Consider the following 15,453-nt stretch of genomic DNA (forward strand, 5'->3'; position numbering starts at 1 on the left):
TAAGCTGGAAACAATTTTTTTGTGGTAAAGAGCTTTACTTATATGACTTTGTATTTACAGAGTCAAACTTAGCCAGTGCTCAATGAATTATTACTGAATAAATGAGTAACCAGATAAATTTAAAAAAGGTTCCCTTTGCTTCTTTGAGGCTGATTGCCTTGGTTTGTTCAAGTCATTCAATTATTTATCCATTCATCCACTAAACAAGCTTCCCTAAAACATGTGCTCTTATTGAAGATTTGAGGGTTACAAAGAAATAAATGAATTGTGTCTGCTCTTAAAAGAGTAGACTTTAAATGGAACATGTAACATTATCGAGTTGTAAAATACATGGAGTGACATCTTTATACCTTATTTAAGTGGGGAGATGGGAGCTTCAATGTGTCCCTCTTAACCTTGTCCACAATTAAACTATAGGACCTCTCCCGAGCTGAGCATTAACCAGGCCTGAAGGATGTGAAACCTTTAGATTTTGGGAAGACACCAACGACAAAACCTGCAGAGAACTTCCCCCCTCTATGTTGGAGGAAAGTATCCTCTGAGAAACTAAGAGAAAAATTTTTTTAGCATATGCTGGAGGGGGCTCCAACCTTTGCAAGGCCAGGAGGAGGTGTTTCCCATTTTTTTTTTTTTTTTTTTTTTTAGAAGGCAGTTTAACAGAATTTGAGCAGCGATATCAGATCTAACACGGACAGAGAAACTCACTCCCTGGGGGGCTGCAGTATAGGAAAAACAGAATTAACGTAACTAGAAAGAACAGAAAAACTACAACAGCTAATACTACTTGCCACATTGCTGTAGCTTTAAGATTGAGGGAGGGGGACTAGAGGCCAGCCTGAGGTCTCCTGGGTTGCTTGGATCTAGGCGTTCTCCCTTCTTCTTCCTCAAGACTTGTACTTTAAATACTTTTGATGTCTCTATGACTTAAAGGCAAATAGCTTAAATTTAGCTTTTTCTTTTAAGGATTCAAGGAGTGAGAGCAGAGTTAAGTCCTGGAGACGCTGAACTTGCTGTGGCACCGGAAAACGAGATGTGTGGGGTAGGGGGCAGGGACGAGGGGGAAAGGGACTACTCGGGTTGTTTTTAAGATGAGAGAGGAGCCACAGGGGAACAGAGTAGGAGTCTAAACGAAGTAAAGCATGACGGGTGTAGGGCGGCGTGGGTTTTCTGACACAGTGTTCTATTTAAGGGCACAGGAAAAGTTACAGAATGACAAAAGAGGTGAGCAAGGAAATCTGCAGGGTGGCTGTTTTGAACTTGCTACCGGTTTAATCTAGAGGAGGTGTAATCACTTGGACGTGGGGTACTGCAATCTAAACGCTTACAACTTCCATGGTGCGGAAATTCTAATCAGACGAATGCTCTTCACATTCGTTCCTGTAACAACACTTGACTTGCCTTTGGCAGAAAAGACAGGACTGTGGTGGCCAGCCTAAACGACTGATGAGAAATTTAACTTCTTGTGACAAAAAAATCAGCACTAAGGACTTTGAAGAAGTTTTTACTTAGACGTCTTGGGCAATACTGACGTCCTGACATGCAAAACTTTGACAATTACTAAACAAGACAACAAACACTAAACAGAACGATAAACATAAAACAAACAATTTGACCTTAGGGCAGGTAAACAGTTTTGACAGGTTTTTTTCTTTTTATTTTAGACAGACAAGGGGAGGGGGTCCTGTGATGGGATCAGTCAGATGCCTTCCTGGCTGCTCCTCCTGAGGGGACTTGGGCTTTTCTTCGCATTGGCAGGCCGGTATAAACTTCCGGCTCAGATGGAGCTATGCCTGATGCTGCCTTAAGCCTTATGAGGTCGCTACGGAACTGCAGGTGAGGGCCTACTCGAACTCTGTACCTTTTGCTGTGGAGCTACAAAATGGAGGACAAACGCAAGCATTTGTCTTCCTACATCTACAAACTATTCACACAGAGTTTATAACAGATTTTTTTCCCCTCTTTTCTGGAGATTCTCCAGGAAACTTGAAAAGAGAAAGATGAGAGATAGAAAAAGAGAGAGAGAGGAAGAGGGGGAGAGATAGAAAAAGAGAGAGAGAGAGGAAGAGGGGGAGAGAGAGAGACAGAGAGAGAGAGAGAGAGAGAGAGGTGATTTTAGCGCACTTCCACGGTAGTCGATCCGCTCTCCTCCGGAAGATGGTCACCTTTTGGGGACTTGAAAATTCTGTTTTTTTTTTCAGGTGGCGCCCACCTTACAGGCCGGCCGTCCTTTCAGGGGAGCCTGGAGCGAGACTGGTTCTTGCCTGGTGGCGTTAATTCTTGCTGGGGCCTCCAAATTGTTGTACTTAAGCGAGTTAGGAAAACGCCACACTTTGAGACAAATTAAGTCTTTTATTAGCCTCCCGGGTTCACGCCATTCTCCTGCCTCAGCCTCTCCGAGTAGCTGGGACTACAGGCGCCCGCCAACACGCCCGGCTAATTTTTTTTGTATTTTTAGTAGAGACGGGGTTTCACCGTGGTCTCGATCTCCTGACCTCGTGATCCGCCCGCCTCGGCCTCCCAAAGTGCTGGGATTACAAGCGTGAGCCACTGCGCCCGGCCAAAATAATCCACTCTTAGTTATAATTTTAAGTTCATTCAGAAGCTGGTGTTCTGTTAATTATGGTAGGGCTAATTTCCTTGTTGATACCTAGATACATCTTGGGAAGATTTCAGGACTCCAAGGCTAGAAGAAAAATCTTTAAAAGCTTCCAGATAGAAAAAATAAGTTATTTGAGGCCGGGCGTGGTGGCTCACGCTTGTAATCCCAGCACTTTGGGAGGCCGAGGCGGGCGGATCACGAGGTCAGGAGATCGAGACCACGGTGAAACCCCGTCTCTACTAAAAATACAAAAAATTAGCCGGGCGTGGTGGCGGGCGCCTGTAGTCCCAGCTACTCGGAGAGGCTGAGGCAGGAGAATGGCGTGAACCCGAGAGGCGGAGCTTGCAGTGAGCTGAGATTGCGCCACTGCACTCCAGCCTGGGTGAGAGAGCGAGACTCCGTCTCAAAAAATAAATAAAGAAAAAATAAGTTATTTGATTTTCTTAAAAATGATTTTTTGACGATATCAGTTATCTTTTCTAAAATTTAACTTTTTACAACATTCTATAATGAGACATTAACTTGATTTTTTAAAAATAGCAAATACATGATAAATATTTAAATTGAGTGTGGACTATGACGTGTATGTGTGTGCGCATGTGTGCTTGTTACTGACATGAATTCCAACTACCAAAGAAAGGAGAGTCAAAGACTAATGTTTTATTTTATAACAATATTTAATTGTTGGACATTTTATACAAAATAGACTTTGATCAGATAGCATTTGAGCTCGTTGCAAATAGTAAACATGCGAAAGGAATTAAGAATAATATTCACGCAAGGATACAACATTACTAACTAGACTATTTTTAAAATAAAAAGCACTACCTAAAATCATCATATTACTACTTTACACACATGCATGTCTTTAATTTTTTTTACATAGATTTCTCACATCTATTCTTGCTTCTTGGGTTTCAGTTTTATGATTTTTGGGATAGAAGACATAGTGTCTACATTAAGAAACTGACATGTTTACTCTGTATTTACTCACTGCCAAAAGCATTTTGGGAATCCTGGAGAATATCTATTTGATTATCTGTTTTATGAGTCACATTCCCTCAATTAATCATTGAAGAGCAAGAGACAGCATCAGACATAAGGACATTTTTACACTGGCCATTTGGGACTTAGGATCTATTCACTCTGGTCCATACTGTCTTTGATTACTGCCTCTTTGTTTATTTGGACTTGATTCTGGATAATGGGAAAGGAAGCTGGAGAGCAGGAATGGTGTTTAGACTTCAGGTTCCAGCTGGCTGTGGTCACCATGTCCATAGTATGGATTGTCAAGTTCTCTCACCCTAGGGACCTTTAGAAAAACAAGTTTGAGGGTACTTAATAGTTTATCTCACTGTGCTTGTCAGAAGTTAGTATTGAAACAAAGATATTTTTGATAATTATTATTCAAGCTTGGAAAGAACTGGGAATAAAAATTGTTTGAGTTGAAGAAAAATAAAAGAATGAAACATTTATCTCACCCACCCTGACTACATTCCCGCTTTTCCAAACTCATTCTCTCTGAAATTTTGCTGAAAACACCCAAACATCTATCCCTCTCAAGCTTTGCAGGAAATAATTTGGGAAAAAGTATCAATAGAGTAAAGAGAAACTGGAGGATAGAAAGAGGCTGATGTTTTGTTATTCATAGGATCTCTTGATGTATACTCACTCAAATTCTTCAACCTTATGTATTTCACTTGCTTTTGACTACTTTTACATATGACATAGTTTAAAATTATGTTAAATTTCTTTTGTTTTTTGTTTTTAACCAAATAAACCTGTGGACTATATATGGTATAAAATCTCACACTATTTCTGAGAATTCATATTATTTTTATGAATAGTTTTTGTAGCTCTCAGAGGAGTGAAACAACATTTGCTAACTAAATTCTTTTCTTTCTTTCTTTCCTTTCTTTCTCTTTCTTTCTTTCTTGCTTGCTTGCTTGCTTGCTTATGTTTCTTTTTCTTTCCTTCTGCTTTAGAAAATACCATAACTTCTGATTTTATCTGGCTGGGCACATCATCTCAATTTCTCTCTATAAATAGGGAGTTCATTCAGTTTCTTTTCATTTATTTATTTTTTCTTTTACACTTGACATCCCATTGAAAGAAAAATTTTAAATTTATTATTTATAATTTTTGTAGAGAGTTGCCCAGGCTGGACCCAAACTCCTGGCATCAAACAATCCTCCAGCCTCAGCCTCCTGAAGTGCTGAGATTACATGTGTGAGCTACCTACCATGCCAGGCTAACTCAATTTCATCACACCTATGCCACACAGATATCTAGGCTTGAACTGAGTAAAGCTTTCACTAATGGAGTCATCGTTCACATTCTTGTTTAGAATACTGTACAGTACCTCCCAATAAACAGAATCATCATAGCAGTTCTGGTCAGTTGGCTGTCCCCAGAAAGGCAACTTTAGAATTAAACCTGTGATGGTAGAAGGAAAATGAGTCATGTTGTGATGCTGAAGAGGAAAATCTACTTGCATAGTAGTTTATATACTATTATAAAATCATCCCCTTTAAATGACATAATTACTTTACTGCCAGAACTTTAGAACATTTTCAAATTTAGCAATTGACTTGCTCATTAATTATCTATTGTAAATAATCTGAGAGCATAAGATGCAGGGAAGTGTTCACTTTTTATGCTGACCTGTAATCAGACCTCCAACAACTGCTGTTCCGATAGAGGAACCCAGTGCAGCTGCCTGCATGGCCATAGACCTAAGGAAGCAAACAAAAAAGAATCAGTGTCTTTCCTGGATCTCAGCCAAAGAAAGTCTCACCCACTGAGGGTGTAGATGACTGCCATCTTCAGGCCAGAGTGTAACATTACACACCAGCAAATTAAGCATTTGTTACAATTTTTCTTTCATATTCTTATTTTCTTTGAAACTCTTGAGCAGTGTTAGAAAATTCTAAGATACACCTTAAAGAAGAGAATCATCTTTTAATGTAAACTTTGGAAATAAGACTTTCCTTAGGAAGGGTTTAGCACTCTCAAAAAATTGATCCCTGATCTGATTCATTTAATAAGTACTGAGTATCCACTCTCTGTCAGTTTCTTTTCTAGGAACAGAGGATAGAGTAATACATAAAACAACATGAGCTACTATCTCTCCTCACTCCATTCTAATGAAATAGTTATGATGAAATTAGAAAAATCTATCAATAAGTTCAGAAAAGCTAATTTCAGCATATATTGTAGAGATAGCTCATTGAAGATATTCAAGTATATCTCTATATGTCATCTTAGAAGTCATTGCCTTAAACTGAAATTAGTAAAAGATAGTTTGTAATTTCGAGAATGAAAGAATGTGATAAAAGGCCATTGAAGTGCACAAAGGTGTTATATGAATGACAAATGACCTAGGAATGTGGGGATCTTCTTAGCACAGCAGCTTACTCATAGCAGACAATAAAGAGTTGTTGAAAGACTGAATGAATGACTCCAATGAATAAAACAATTGGAAAATGAGAGTTTTTTTGGTGTTCCAGTCTCATCATCCAAGGGAGAGGATGCACTAAACTCAGATTCCTTTTTTTCTCCTTATTTGAAGGGTTTAAATAATATATAAAAAAACTGCACAAGTAACATATCATTGTGAAAACATTAGAAACTGCAAATAACAAAAAGAAGCAGAAAAGTTTAATATCCCTCAGATTGTATCAGAATAAAAATGTAAAATAAAAACATGTATTTTTATAAAAATGCAATCTTACTATATTACTTATTTCCACATTAAATATGTTTTAGGGGTCTGTTTATGTGAGTCAGTGTAGATCTGGACCATAGTTTGAATTGCTACAGGGGGTTACACTGTGCTTCCAGTGTTTCATATTTTTAAAAATGCTGTGAGAACATCTCCTCTGAACATGCTTATGAACTTGTCTGATTATTTTCCTAATATAAAACCTATCTAGAAATGAGAATATTAGTAAAAGGCTACAGATACCTCTTTTTTTTGAGACGGAGTCTTTCTCTGTTGCCAGGCTGGAGTGAAGTGAGGTGATCTCAGCTCCCTGCAATCTCCTCCCCGCGTTCAAGCAATTCTCCTGACTCAGGCTTGCAAGTAGCTGGGATTATAGGCACCCACCACCATGCCGGGTACTTTTTGTATTTTTAGTAGAGATGGGGGTTTCACCATATTGGCCAGGCTGGTCTCAAACTCCTGACCTCAGATGATCCACCTGCCTCGGCCTCCCAAAGTGCTAGGATTACAGCCTTGAGCCACTGCGCCCGGTCTATATACTTCTTAAGAACTTTTCCAAATAGAAAATTGTACAATTTATATTCCAATTTTTTACTTTAGCCATTATTCATTATTATTATTATTAATTGATTCATACTTTATCACTTTGATTTGTTTTAATTTGCATTTCTTTGATTATGAGTGAAGTTGAGTATTTTATATATATTTATTTGATTTTCTTCTTTTGTAAATTTCCTGTTAATTTTACAGGAATTTGCCAAGATCTTTTACAAGGTCATAAAAGATATTTTTGATAACAAGTGTTCTGTGATCAAATAAACTTGGAAAACACTGACTTATACAAAATTAACAGCATTACTAGAGTTATGCTGCTATAATTTGCAAAAATGTCCCTTAAGAATATTAACTTTCCCTTGTTCTACGCTTACCAAAAACCCGATTTGCATTTTAATATTCTGAATAGACACATGTAAGTAGTTTGGTTCTCAGGTGGTATTTTATTTGATGTGAGATAAGTAAATTTTACCGAAGTGAATGGACCTTCAAGGCTTGCCCGCCTTCCCCTCTTCTGATATTCCTCTACCTCCTACCCCCACCAGTGAATAAATTGAGATGTTTCTAAACCTGCACTTCCAAGGACCAGACCCTCAACCATGAGACTTACCCAATGTCTGACCACCCAGCGAGGCCTCCCCTTTGAGAGCCAGATAGATTTGTTTTATTGCATCTGTGAAACTGGTCTAGGCATGATGCTCAAGAATTCTTAATCATAGGCACCTCTTAGTGTGTTTGCACAGTGTATGCACACTCCAACACTGAGGAGTTGAGCTCATTCACACATGCTTTTATCATGCTTAATTTGCATTAAAATATTTTAGTGTTTGATCTCTACAGTCTCAGGAAATGAAAAAGATGTGCATATTCTGGAGTTGTCTTCTAAATTTGCAAAAAGGGTTAAAAAATACAGAAGAAATGTGTCAACTGTACACATGAAGAAGGAAGCAAACTACTTAGTAGGAAATATGATTAAATGCATTTTTCAAGTATTATTATTGATCTCAACAGGGTTAAATTTTAATCTCCTAAAACCGAAGATAAGATTTTTCTTTTTAAATTATGCACCTCTAGTTAGTGGTCATTCAGACATTTCTAGACACACATTTCCCTCTTCTTCATGCTTTCAATTGGATTTAAAAATTGAGCATTCTGCTATGCAGCCATAAAAAAAATGAGTTAATGTCCTTTGCAGGGACATAGATGAAGCTGGAAACCATCATTCTCAGCACACTAACACAGGAACAGAAAACCAAATACTGCATGTTCTCACTTATAAGTGGGAGTTGAACAATGAGAACACATGGACACAGGGAGGAGAACATCACACAGCCCAGCCTGTTGAGGGGTGGGGTACAAGGGGAGGGAGAGCATTAGGACAAATACCTAATGCACACGGGGCTTAAAACCTAGATGACTGGCTGATGGGTGCAGCAAACCACCATGGCACATGTATACCTATGTAATAAACCTGCACGTTCTGCACATGTATCCCAGAACTTAAAGTACACACAATTTAAAAAAATTGAGCCTTCTGCTTTCTCTTTATTTACTCTGCGTGATCTGGACTCTATGATCTTCTTGGCTTTTTCACATGGATGACATTCATACCAAATTGTTCCAATATTGTGGCATCCCTTCCACTCTCCGGGGTTTGCTTGATAGTTGTTTTTCCTCTGGTCATTTAAGTAAACATTTATACCCAACTTAGGGAAGAATCTACGTCTGATAGAGCTAGAAGGGATTTTGGAGAATAAATACTCCAGTCTTCTTATTTTACAGAGGAGAAGACGGAAAACCAGAAATGCTGAGTGATATACCTCAGAGGTCACATAACTAGTTAGTAGCAGAGTTTGGGCCATATACTAGCGTTGTTGATTCTGCAGAACCAACTGCTTTCTGTGCTATTCCAACTCATCCTTCTTTGTGTGGATTGGATAGAACTGACTGTTCAGCTCATCATATGTGCCTCCTCCTCCATTTTGGAGAGATCAAGAAAAAGACTAAGCCTTCTATAATCTGACTGTGATTATCAAATTTCCCTGTCTGTTAGGAGACAGTTGTTTCTGGTAAAGACATTTAAAATAACATTTTTAATTTTTTTAAATTAACAATTTCAGTTAAGATGCCTCTTCCAATATAATTTTATTCTAATGATCTTCTCTCAGGTGCGTCTCTTTGGCTCCAGTAAAGACAATACAAACCATGGCCAGAACTGCTAAAATGAAAACTCTCCCATTTCTCAGTGAGAGAAAACATCATGGGACCACAGGGGCTGAAAAACCCATTCTTTTACTCACATGTTGGAGGCGCCCATTGCTACTGCCACAATGCCTGCAAGGCCTCCTACTACACCAGGTAAGCCGTGGAGGTTATGGACCCCACATGTATCATGGATCCTCAGTTTAGTAGTAAAAAGTGGCTAAAATTATAAAAGGAGGAAGGTTTATTATTTTGTTAAACATATAGAACTCTAGAACTGAAACAGCTATAGCTGAGCTCTATTCTCCCATGAAGAAGAATTATTTTATAAATAATTTTTTGTGTATATTTAAGGTATACAACACAATGTTATGAGATACATATAGAGAGAAAAAGGTCACTATAGTGAAGAATATTAACATCTCCGACGTCTTACATAGTTACTTTTTTTTTGTTTTTTTTTTGTAGTAAGAGTAGCTAAAAATCTCCCCATTTAGAATAAATTCTATGTACAGATATACAGTACAATTTTACTACCTATAATCCTCATGCTGTGCATTAGCGCTCTAGGCGTGTTCCTCCTGTATTTCTGCTACTTTGCATTCTCTGAACTACACCTCCCCATTTCCTTCTCCACCCAGAAGAAATTTTATGTAGAGCACAGTTCTCCATCCATATCTGAAGTCCACTTAAAGTTAAAGGATTTGAATGTATAGTTGTGGCAAAATTGCCCATTTCAGTCTTCAGTGGATGGGTTTGAAGGGAGTCATTTCACATCCTACTCCTTCTCACCTACTGATGACATCCTAAATCTCTCTCTCTCTTTTTTTTTTTCTTTTGAGATGGAGTCTCACTCCGTTGCCCAGGCTGGAGGGTAATGGCGCCATCTTGGCTCACTGCAACCTCTGCCTCCCGGGTTCAAGTGATTCTCCTGCCTCAGCCTCCTCAGTAGCTGGGATTATAGGCACCCGCCACCATGCCCAGCTAATTTTTGTATTTTTTTTTTTTTTTTTTTTTTTTTTTAGTAGAGATGGGGGTTTCACCATGTTGGCCAGGCTTGTCTCGAATTCCTGACCTCAGGTGATCCGCCTTCCTCAGCTTCCCAAAGTGCTGGGATTATAGCTGTGAGCCACCATGCTTGGCCGACATCCTAAATCTCTTAAAAGAGCAGAGTCCTTAATTACATAAGACAAATAACAACAACAACTTCAATGGAACAGCCCCAAAGGAAAGTAATGCCCATGTACTTAACATTTAATTCAAACTAAATTATAAATAATTGATATAGGATTCTTTCCTGTTTCACAGAAGTCAGGGCAGAGTAGAATCACTGAACCACTGAAATGGGAGTGGTATTTCCAAAAAGAAAGCAAATGGCCTCCAAATAAAAATGTTTATAAAATAAAAATAGCTTTTTTCTGCTGGTGGGACATGTGAGAAAAAATGGTGCAGATTCAGAGTTTGACTCAGAGCATCTGCTGTACTTACAGTCAGGAACTTGTATCCAAACACAGAGACCATTCCTGCAATGCTCCCAATGATCATAGAACCGAATGGGTGAATTGCCATATCCGCACAAGTGCCCACAGCAACTCCTCCAGCAAGGGTGGCATTCTGAATGTGAACCTGTGTGAGTGGCAGAAACATAAATGAGGCGAGCTGGATGATGGAGAAGGATCAGAGGATTCTAGAGTTCAAGAGACCCATATCACATTCTTCAGTTGAAAGGGCTATTGGGTCTTTTTCAAAAAGAGGGTTGTTTGGATTTATAGAAGGCCTTTCTTTCAAGAAGTTGACATTTGGTATCTTTCTTGCCAGTCCATTGGTAGTGAATGAGTAATCAGCTTAACATATTAAGGCCAGTGGTGGAAGGCATTTGAGAAAATCAAAAGATGTTGTAGTGGGAGGGTAGGAGTGTTTACAGCAAATATTCTCGCAATGTTTTGTCGATTTATGCAGTTTTTGGAACACATTTATGGTCATCATGAACCAAAAGATGACTGTGGCCACCGTGTGTTTTGTAGTCTTGATATTCCAATATTCAAAGAGGAAATGTAGAGACATTGAAATGTACACATTACATATGAAAGACAATAGTTTTTGCAACCGTCACTGGATTGAGGACATTTGAGGATGAAGGAAAGAGGAATTGATTTTTTTTTTTTTTTTTTGAGATGGAGTCTTGCTCTGTCTCCCAGGCTGGAGTGCAGTGGCGCGATCTTGGCTCACTGCAACCTCCACCTCCTGGGTTCAAGTGATTCTCCTGCCTCAGCCTCCCTAGTAGCTGGGATTACAGGTGCACACCACCATGTCCAGCTAATTTTTGTATTTTTAGTAGAGATGGGGTTTCGCCATGTTGGCCAGGCTGTTCTGGAATTCCTGACCTCAGGTGATCCACCCACCTTGGCCTCCCAAAGCACTGGGATTACAGGCATGAGCCACTGTGCCTGGCCGGGAATCAATTTTTGTTTAGCAGAATTTCTCAGAAAAATTGCAGTCTGGCTGTTCTGTCTGAGAAGCAGAGGTCATCAGTACTTTTAAAAGAGAAACGCTGAACTGTGCGATTTTTTCTTTTCATTGTTTTTAATGACCTCTCATGAGACAATTTGTGGAGAAATAAGATACATGTCCTCAGCTATGCTTAAAAAATACATTACAATAGCATTTTCCTCCCCACTCCACCCCACCTGCCCCACCCAGCTAGGAAGGTAGACTGGCTGATCTGAGGGTTACTCCTTTACTGGTGTTTCTCTAGCTCATAGGCAAGAAACTCAAGAGACCAATTTGGGGGAATTTAAAAAATATTTTATTTTGAACTAATTGCAGACACATAAAAGTTGTAAAAATGCTACAGAATGTTTCCATATGTCTCTTGTCCAGTTTCTCAAATAAGATGTTAATCTTACATAACCATGGAAAGGAAATTAGCATTGATAAAATACTATTAAAGATATTTGAATTTCACCATTATTCCCACTGAAATGTTTTCTAGTATCCTACTGAAGATCCCACATTGCATTTAGTTGTTATTTCTTTGAGAGGAATGTTTGCAGTTGGGAGAATAGAATCAGTGTGCATCATCCCACTCTCTTTTTCTGCTGTTTGATAAACCTTGTTTCTAAGAAATCTTTTCTCAGAACTTGGGAGCAGTTAACTCTATTATTAAACAAATATACCTCAAATCAAAGATTTTTACAAGACTACCTTCATTCTCTACTAGACCACAAATTCCTTGAGAATATTTTTTAATCTTCCAGGATAAAAATTTTCTTTTCTTTTTTTTTTCTTTGTGAGATGCAGTTTTGCTCTTGTTGCCTAGTCTGGAGTGCAATGGCACGATCTCGGCTCACTGCAACCTCCACCTCCCAGGTTCAAGTGATTCTCCTGCCTCAGCCTCCCGAGTAGCTGGGATGACAGGTGTCTGCCACCATGCCTGGCTAATTTTTGTGTGTGTGTATTTTTAGTAGTCACAGGGTTTCTCCATGTTGGCCAGGCTTGTCTTGAACTCCTGACCTCAGGTAATCCCCCTGCCTAGGCCTCCCAAAGTGCTGGGATTACAGGCATGAGCCACTGCGCCCAGCCCAGGGTACAGATTTGATGAATAAGTGAATTAATGAATAAATGTTGCTGTTTTTAAAACATTCTACAAGGTCTGCTTCTAATTTGTCTTGAGAGTTCAGCAGTGATGCAGAAATTACCTACTACTTATCTGAGCAAATGTCAGTGTTGTGAAGCAAAATTTCCATAAGGGCTAAGGTGGCACTTACCATGTTGAGCTTGCCTCGGTGCTCCACTAGGCTGGAGAAGGCAAAGGCTGTGAGCACACAGGCAGCGAGAGAGAAGTACGTGTTTACAATGGCCCTGCACTGTTTGTCTCCAGGTTCAGCAATGGCCGAGTTAAAGCTGGGCCAAAACACCCACAGAAACAGAGTCCCTGTAGTGAACCAAAAGAGGGGATATTAGTTCTGAATATGGAAGACAGTCCAGAGGATGCAGTTTGCTTTATTTATTTATTTATTTATTTTTGAGATGGAGTGTCCCTCTGTCGCCCAGGCTGGAGTGCAGTGGCTTGATCTCTGCTCACTGCAACTTTCACCTCCCAGGTTCAAGCAATTCTTCTGCTTCAGCCTCCTGAGTAGCTGGGATTACAGGTGCCGGCTACCATGCCCACCTAATTTTTTTTTTTGTATTTTTAGTAGAGACGGGGTTTCAGCATGTTGGTCAGGCTGGTCTTGAACTCCCGACCTCCAGATCCACCCGCCTCGGCCTCCCAAAGTGCTGGGATTACAGGCGTGAGCCACCGCGCCCAGCCTGGAGCATGTAGTTTCCTTTGGCCACTGACAATGTCTCTGTTTAGTCTTGATTATCTACAGTTAAGAGAGAAGAGGAGAATTGAGCCAGCATAAAGTAGTATGCAAAAGATGCTCATTTTTTCAAAGTTTAATTAAATTTATTATTATTATTATTATTATTATTTTTTAGAGATGGAGTCTCACTATGTTACCCAGGCTGGACTCAAACTCCTGGGCTCAAGTAATCCCACCTCAGCCTCCTGAGTAGCTGAGGCTACAGTCATTCACTACCATGCCTGGCTTGGATGTTCTTTTTGAGCATCTCACACCTGTGTTGAAGTTAACCTTCCCTGGTGCCTTTTCAAATGGATAAGATTCAAGCAAGTTTATCCACACTCACCAATCATTGCAAACAAGTCTGAGCAGTATGTGGACTCTTCATTTTTATGCCCCTTTCTCAGTCCGGATCGATACAAGATGCCTGCTACAGCCAAGCCAAAGTAGGCCCCAAAGGCATGGATCGTCATTGATGCTCCAATGTCAGAGGCCTGAAGGGACAAAATAGCATTCATATAAATAGAGGTAAACCTGAGACTCATTCATGGGAGGAAAGTCAATGAAAGAATTGCATTGTTGGTTAAACAACGTAAAAAAATTAAAGAGGGACAGAAAGATTGTGTCAGAGAAAGGGGGGTAAAACAGGGAGTAAAATAGAAATAGCACAGAATTTGGAGCCATACAGAACTGACTTTCAATCCTAGGTCAGTTACTTCCTTGCGATGTGACTTTAGACAAATTGTTAAACATCTCTGATCTAAGGGTTCTGTAAAATGGGGAAATATTACCCACTCTCAACAGAGTTTGTGCTGAGACTTAGATAAGATCATATTTCTAAAGTGCCAGTTCCCTGGTGGGCACACAAGACAGGCAAGGTTACTTCTCTAGGTGATGGAGATTTTGAGTGAAATATGTATTGCTCAGCCTGGCATGGGGGTGCACGCCTTGTAGTCCCAGCTACTGGGGAGGCTGAGGCAGGAGAATGACTTGAGCCTAGGAGTTTGAGGTTACAGTGAGCTATGATCGTCACATTGCACTCCAGCCTAGGTGACAAAGCAAGAACTAATCTCAAAAAAAAAAAAAAAGATACTGCTTGTGATACAAAACGAAGATGATATGTTCACTTGAAATTGCAGTTAAAGCTCACTTAATTGTAACTCAAGACTTGAAATTCAAAAAACCAGAGTTTTTACCCATATTTTTTTAATTCTGCTCTATGATGACCTGAAAACCAGCTGAGGTCCCAGATTCATTTGAAGAGATTTAGATTCCTCTTTAGGATATGATGTGGATTTGACCCAGTTTTCTACATTTCCTTCCTCTAGAAGGACTACTCAGAGGGTCAAATTGTACTTATAGACAGTAAGACGACACACATTTATTTATGAAAGATTTTCAAATTTAAGTAAAAAGGGTCTCCTAGTTGTTGTTCCTTTGTTTACTAGACATAGACAGACCCAGTCCCCTTGAAGATCCACACTTGGTTGTAATGAGTCAAATATCTTCCCAGCATATATGATCTATCTAGCGATCTTTAGCCTTCCAGCAACACTTAGTCCCTTCCCAGCTGGGAAACATTGCCTTGCTTCACCAGGTGGCTTCAGGAAGATGGGAGGTGGTGATTAATCATGCTTGGACTTTCCAAATACCATGTGAGTCTGTGCCTATCTTGAAATGCTCACATATTTGTAGGCGAAATGACCTTCTTGGTTTTTCCCTTTGGAACCATCAAATAAGTCTTCATTCAGCTAGCACACAGAGTTTACAGAGTCTTTATTAATCTGACCCACTTACTTTGGTGGTTTCATCTGGTATCGGTCAAGTCCTTTCACCTTACTCTAAAAGTTTTCTTTTAGTTCCTCATCACCAATTCAAGACTGGTTGTTGTTACCTTGGCTTAAAGAACGTTTCTCCCCATTAGTTACTTGAAAACTTCTAGGTATCTTTCAGGTCCAGCGTAACTGTCACTTACTCAGGGAACCCCTCCTTGACTCTACAATCTAAACTAATCTTCCAGTTACACT

General features: G+C 39.5%; 1 protein-coding gene across 1 annotated transcript in view; it reads right to left on the reverse strand.

The window, feature by feature from the left end:
* Positions 1 to 3,257: 3,257 nt before the first annotated feature.
* RHAG (Rh associated glycoprotein) overlaps positions 3,258 to 15,453 on the reverse strand; it is a 29,739-nt gene continuing 17,543 nt past the window's right edge. The window contains exons 4-10 of the mRNA XM_055263872.1: positions 13,773 to 13,920; positions 12,848 to 13,014; positions 10,569 to 10,706; positions 9,179 to 9,300; positions 5,264 to 5,334; positions 4,962 to 5,035; positions 3,258 to 3,911 (exon numbers count right to left, since the gene is read on the reverse strand). Coding sequence (XP_055119847.1) covers positions 3,837 to 3,911; positions 4,962 to 5,035; positions 5,264 to 5,334; positions 9,179 to 9,300; positions 10,569 to 10,706; positions 12,848 to 13,014; positions 13,773 to 13,920 — 795 coding nt within the window. The 3' untranslated portion in view covers positions 3,258 to 3,836. The remainder of the gene's footprint in view (positions 3,912 to 4,961; positions 5,036 to 5,263; positions 5,335 to 9,178; positions 9,301 to 10,568; positions 10,707 to 12,847; positions 13,015 to 13,772; positions 13,921 to 15,453) is intronic.

The sequence above is a fragment of the Symphalangus syndactylus genome, chromosome 23 (genome assembly GCF_028878055.3).
Source record: "Symphalangus syndactylus isolate Jambi chromosome 23, NHGRI_mSymSyn1-v2.1_pri, whole genome shotgun sequence".
Taxonomy (NCBI): Eukaryota; Metazoa; Chordata; class Mammalia; order Primates; family Hylobatidae; genus Symphalangus; species Symphalangus syndactylus.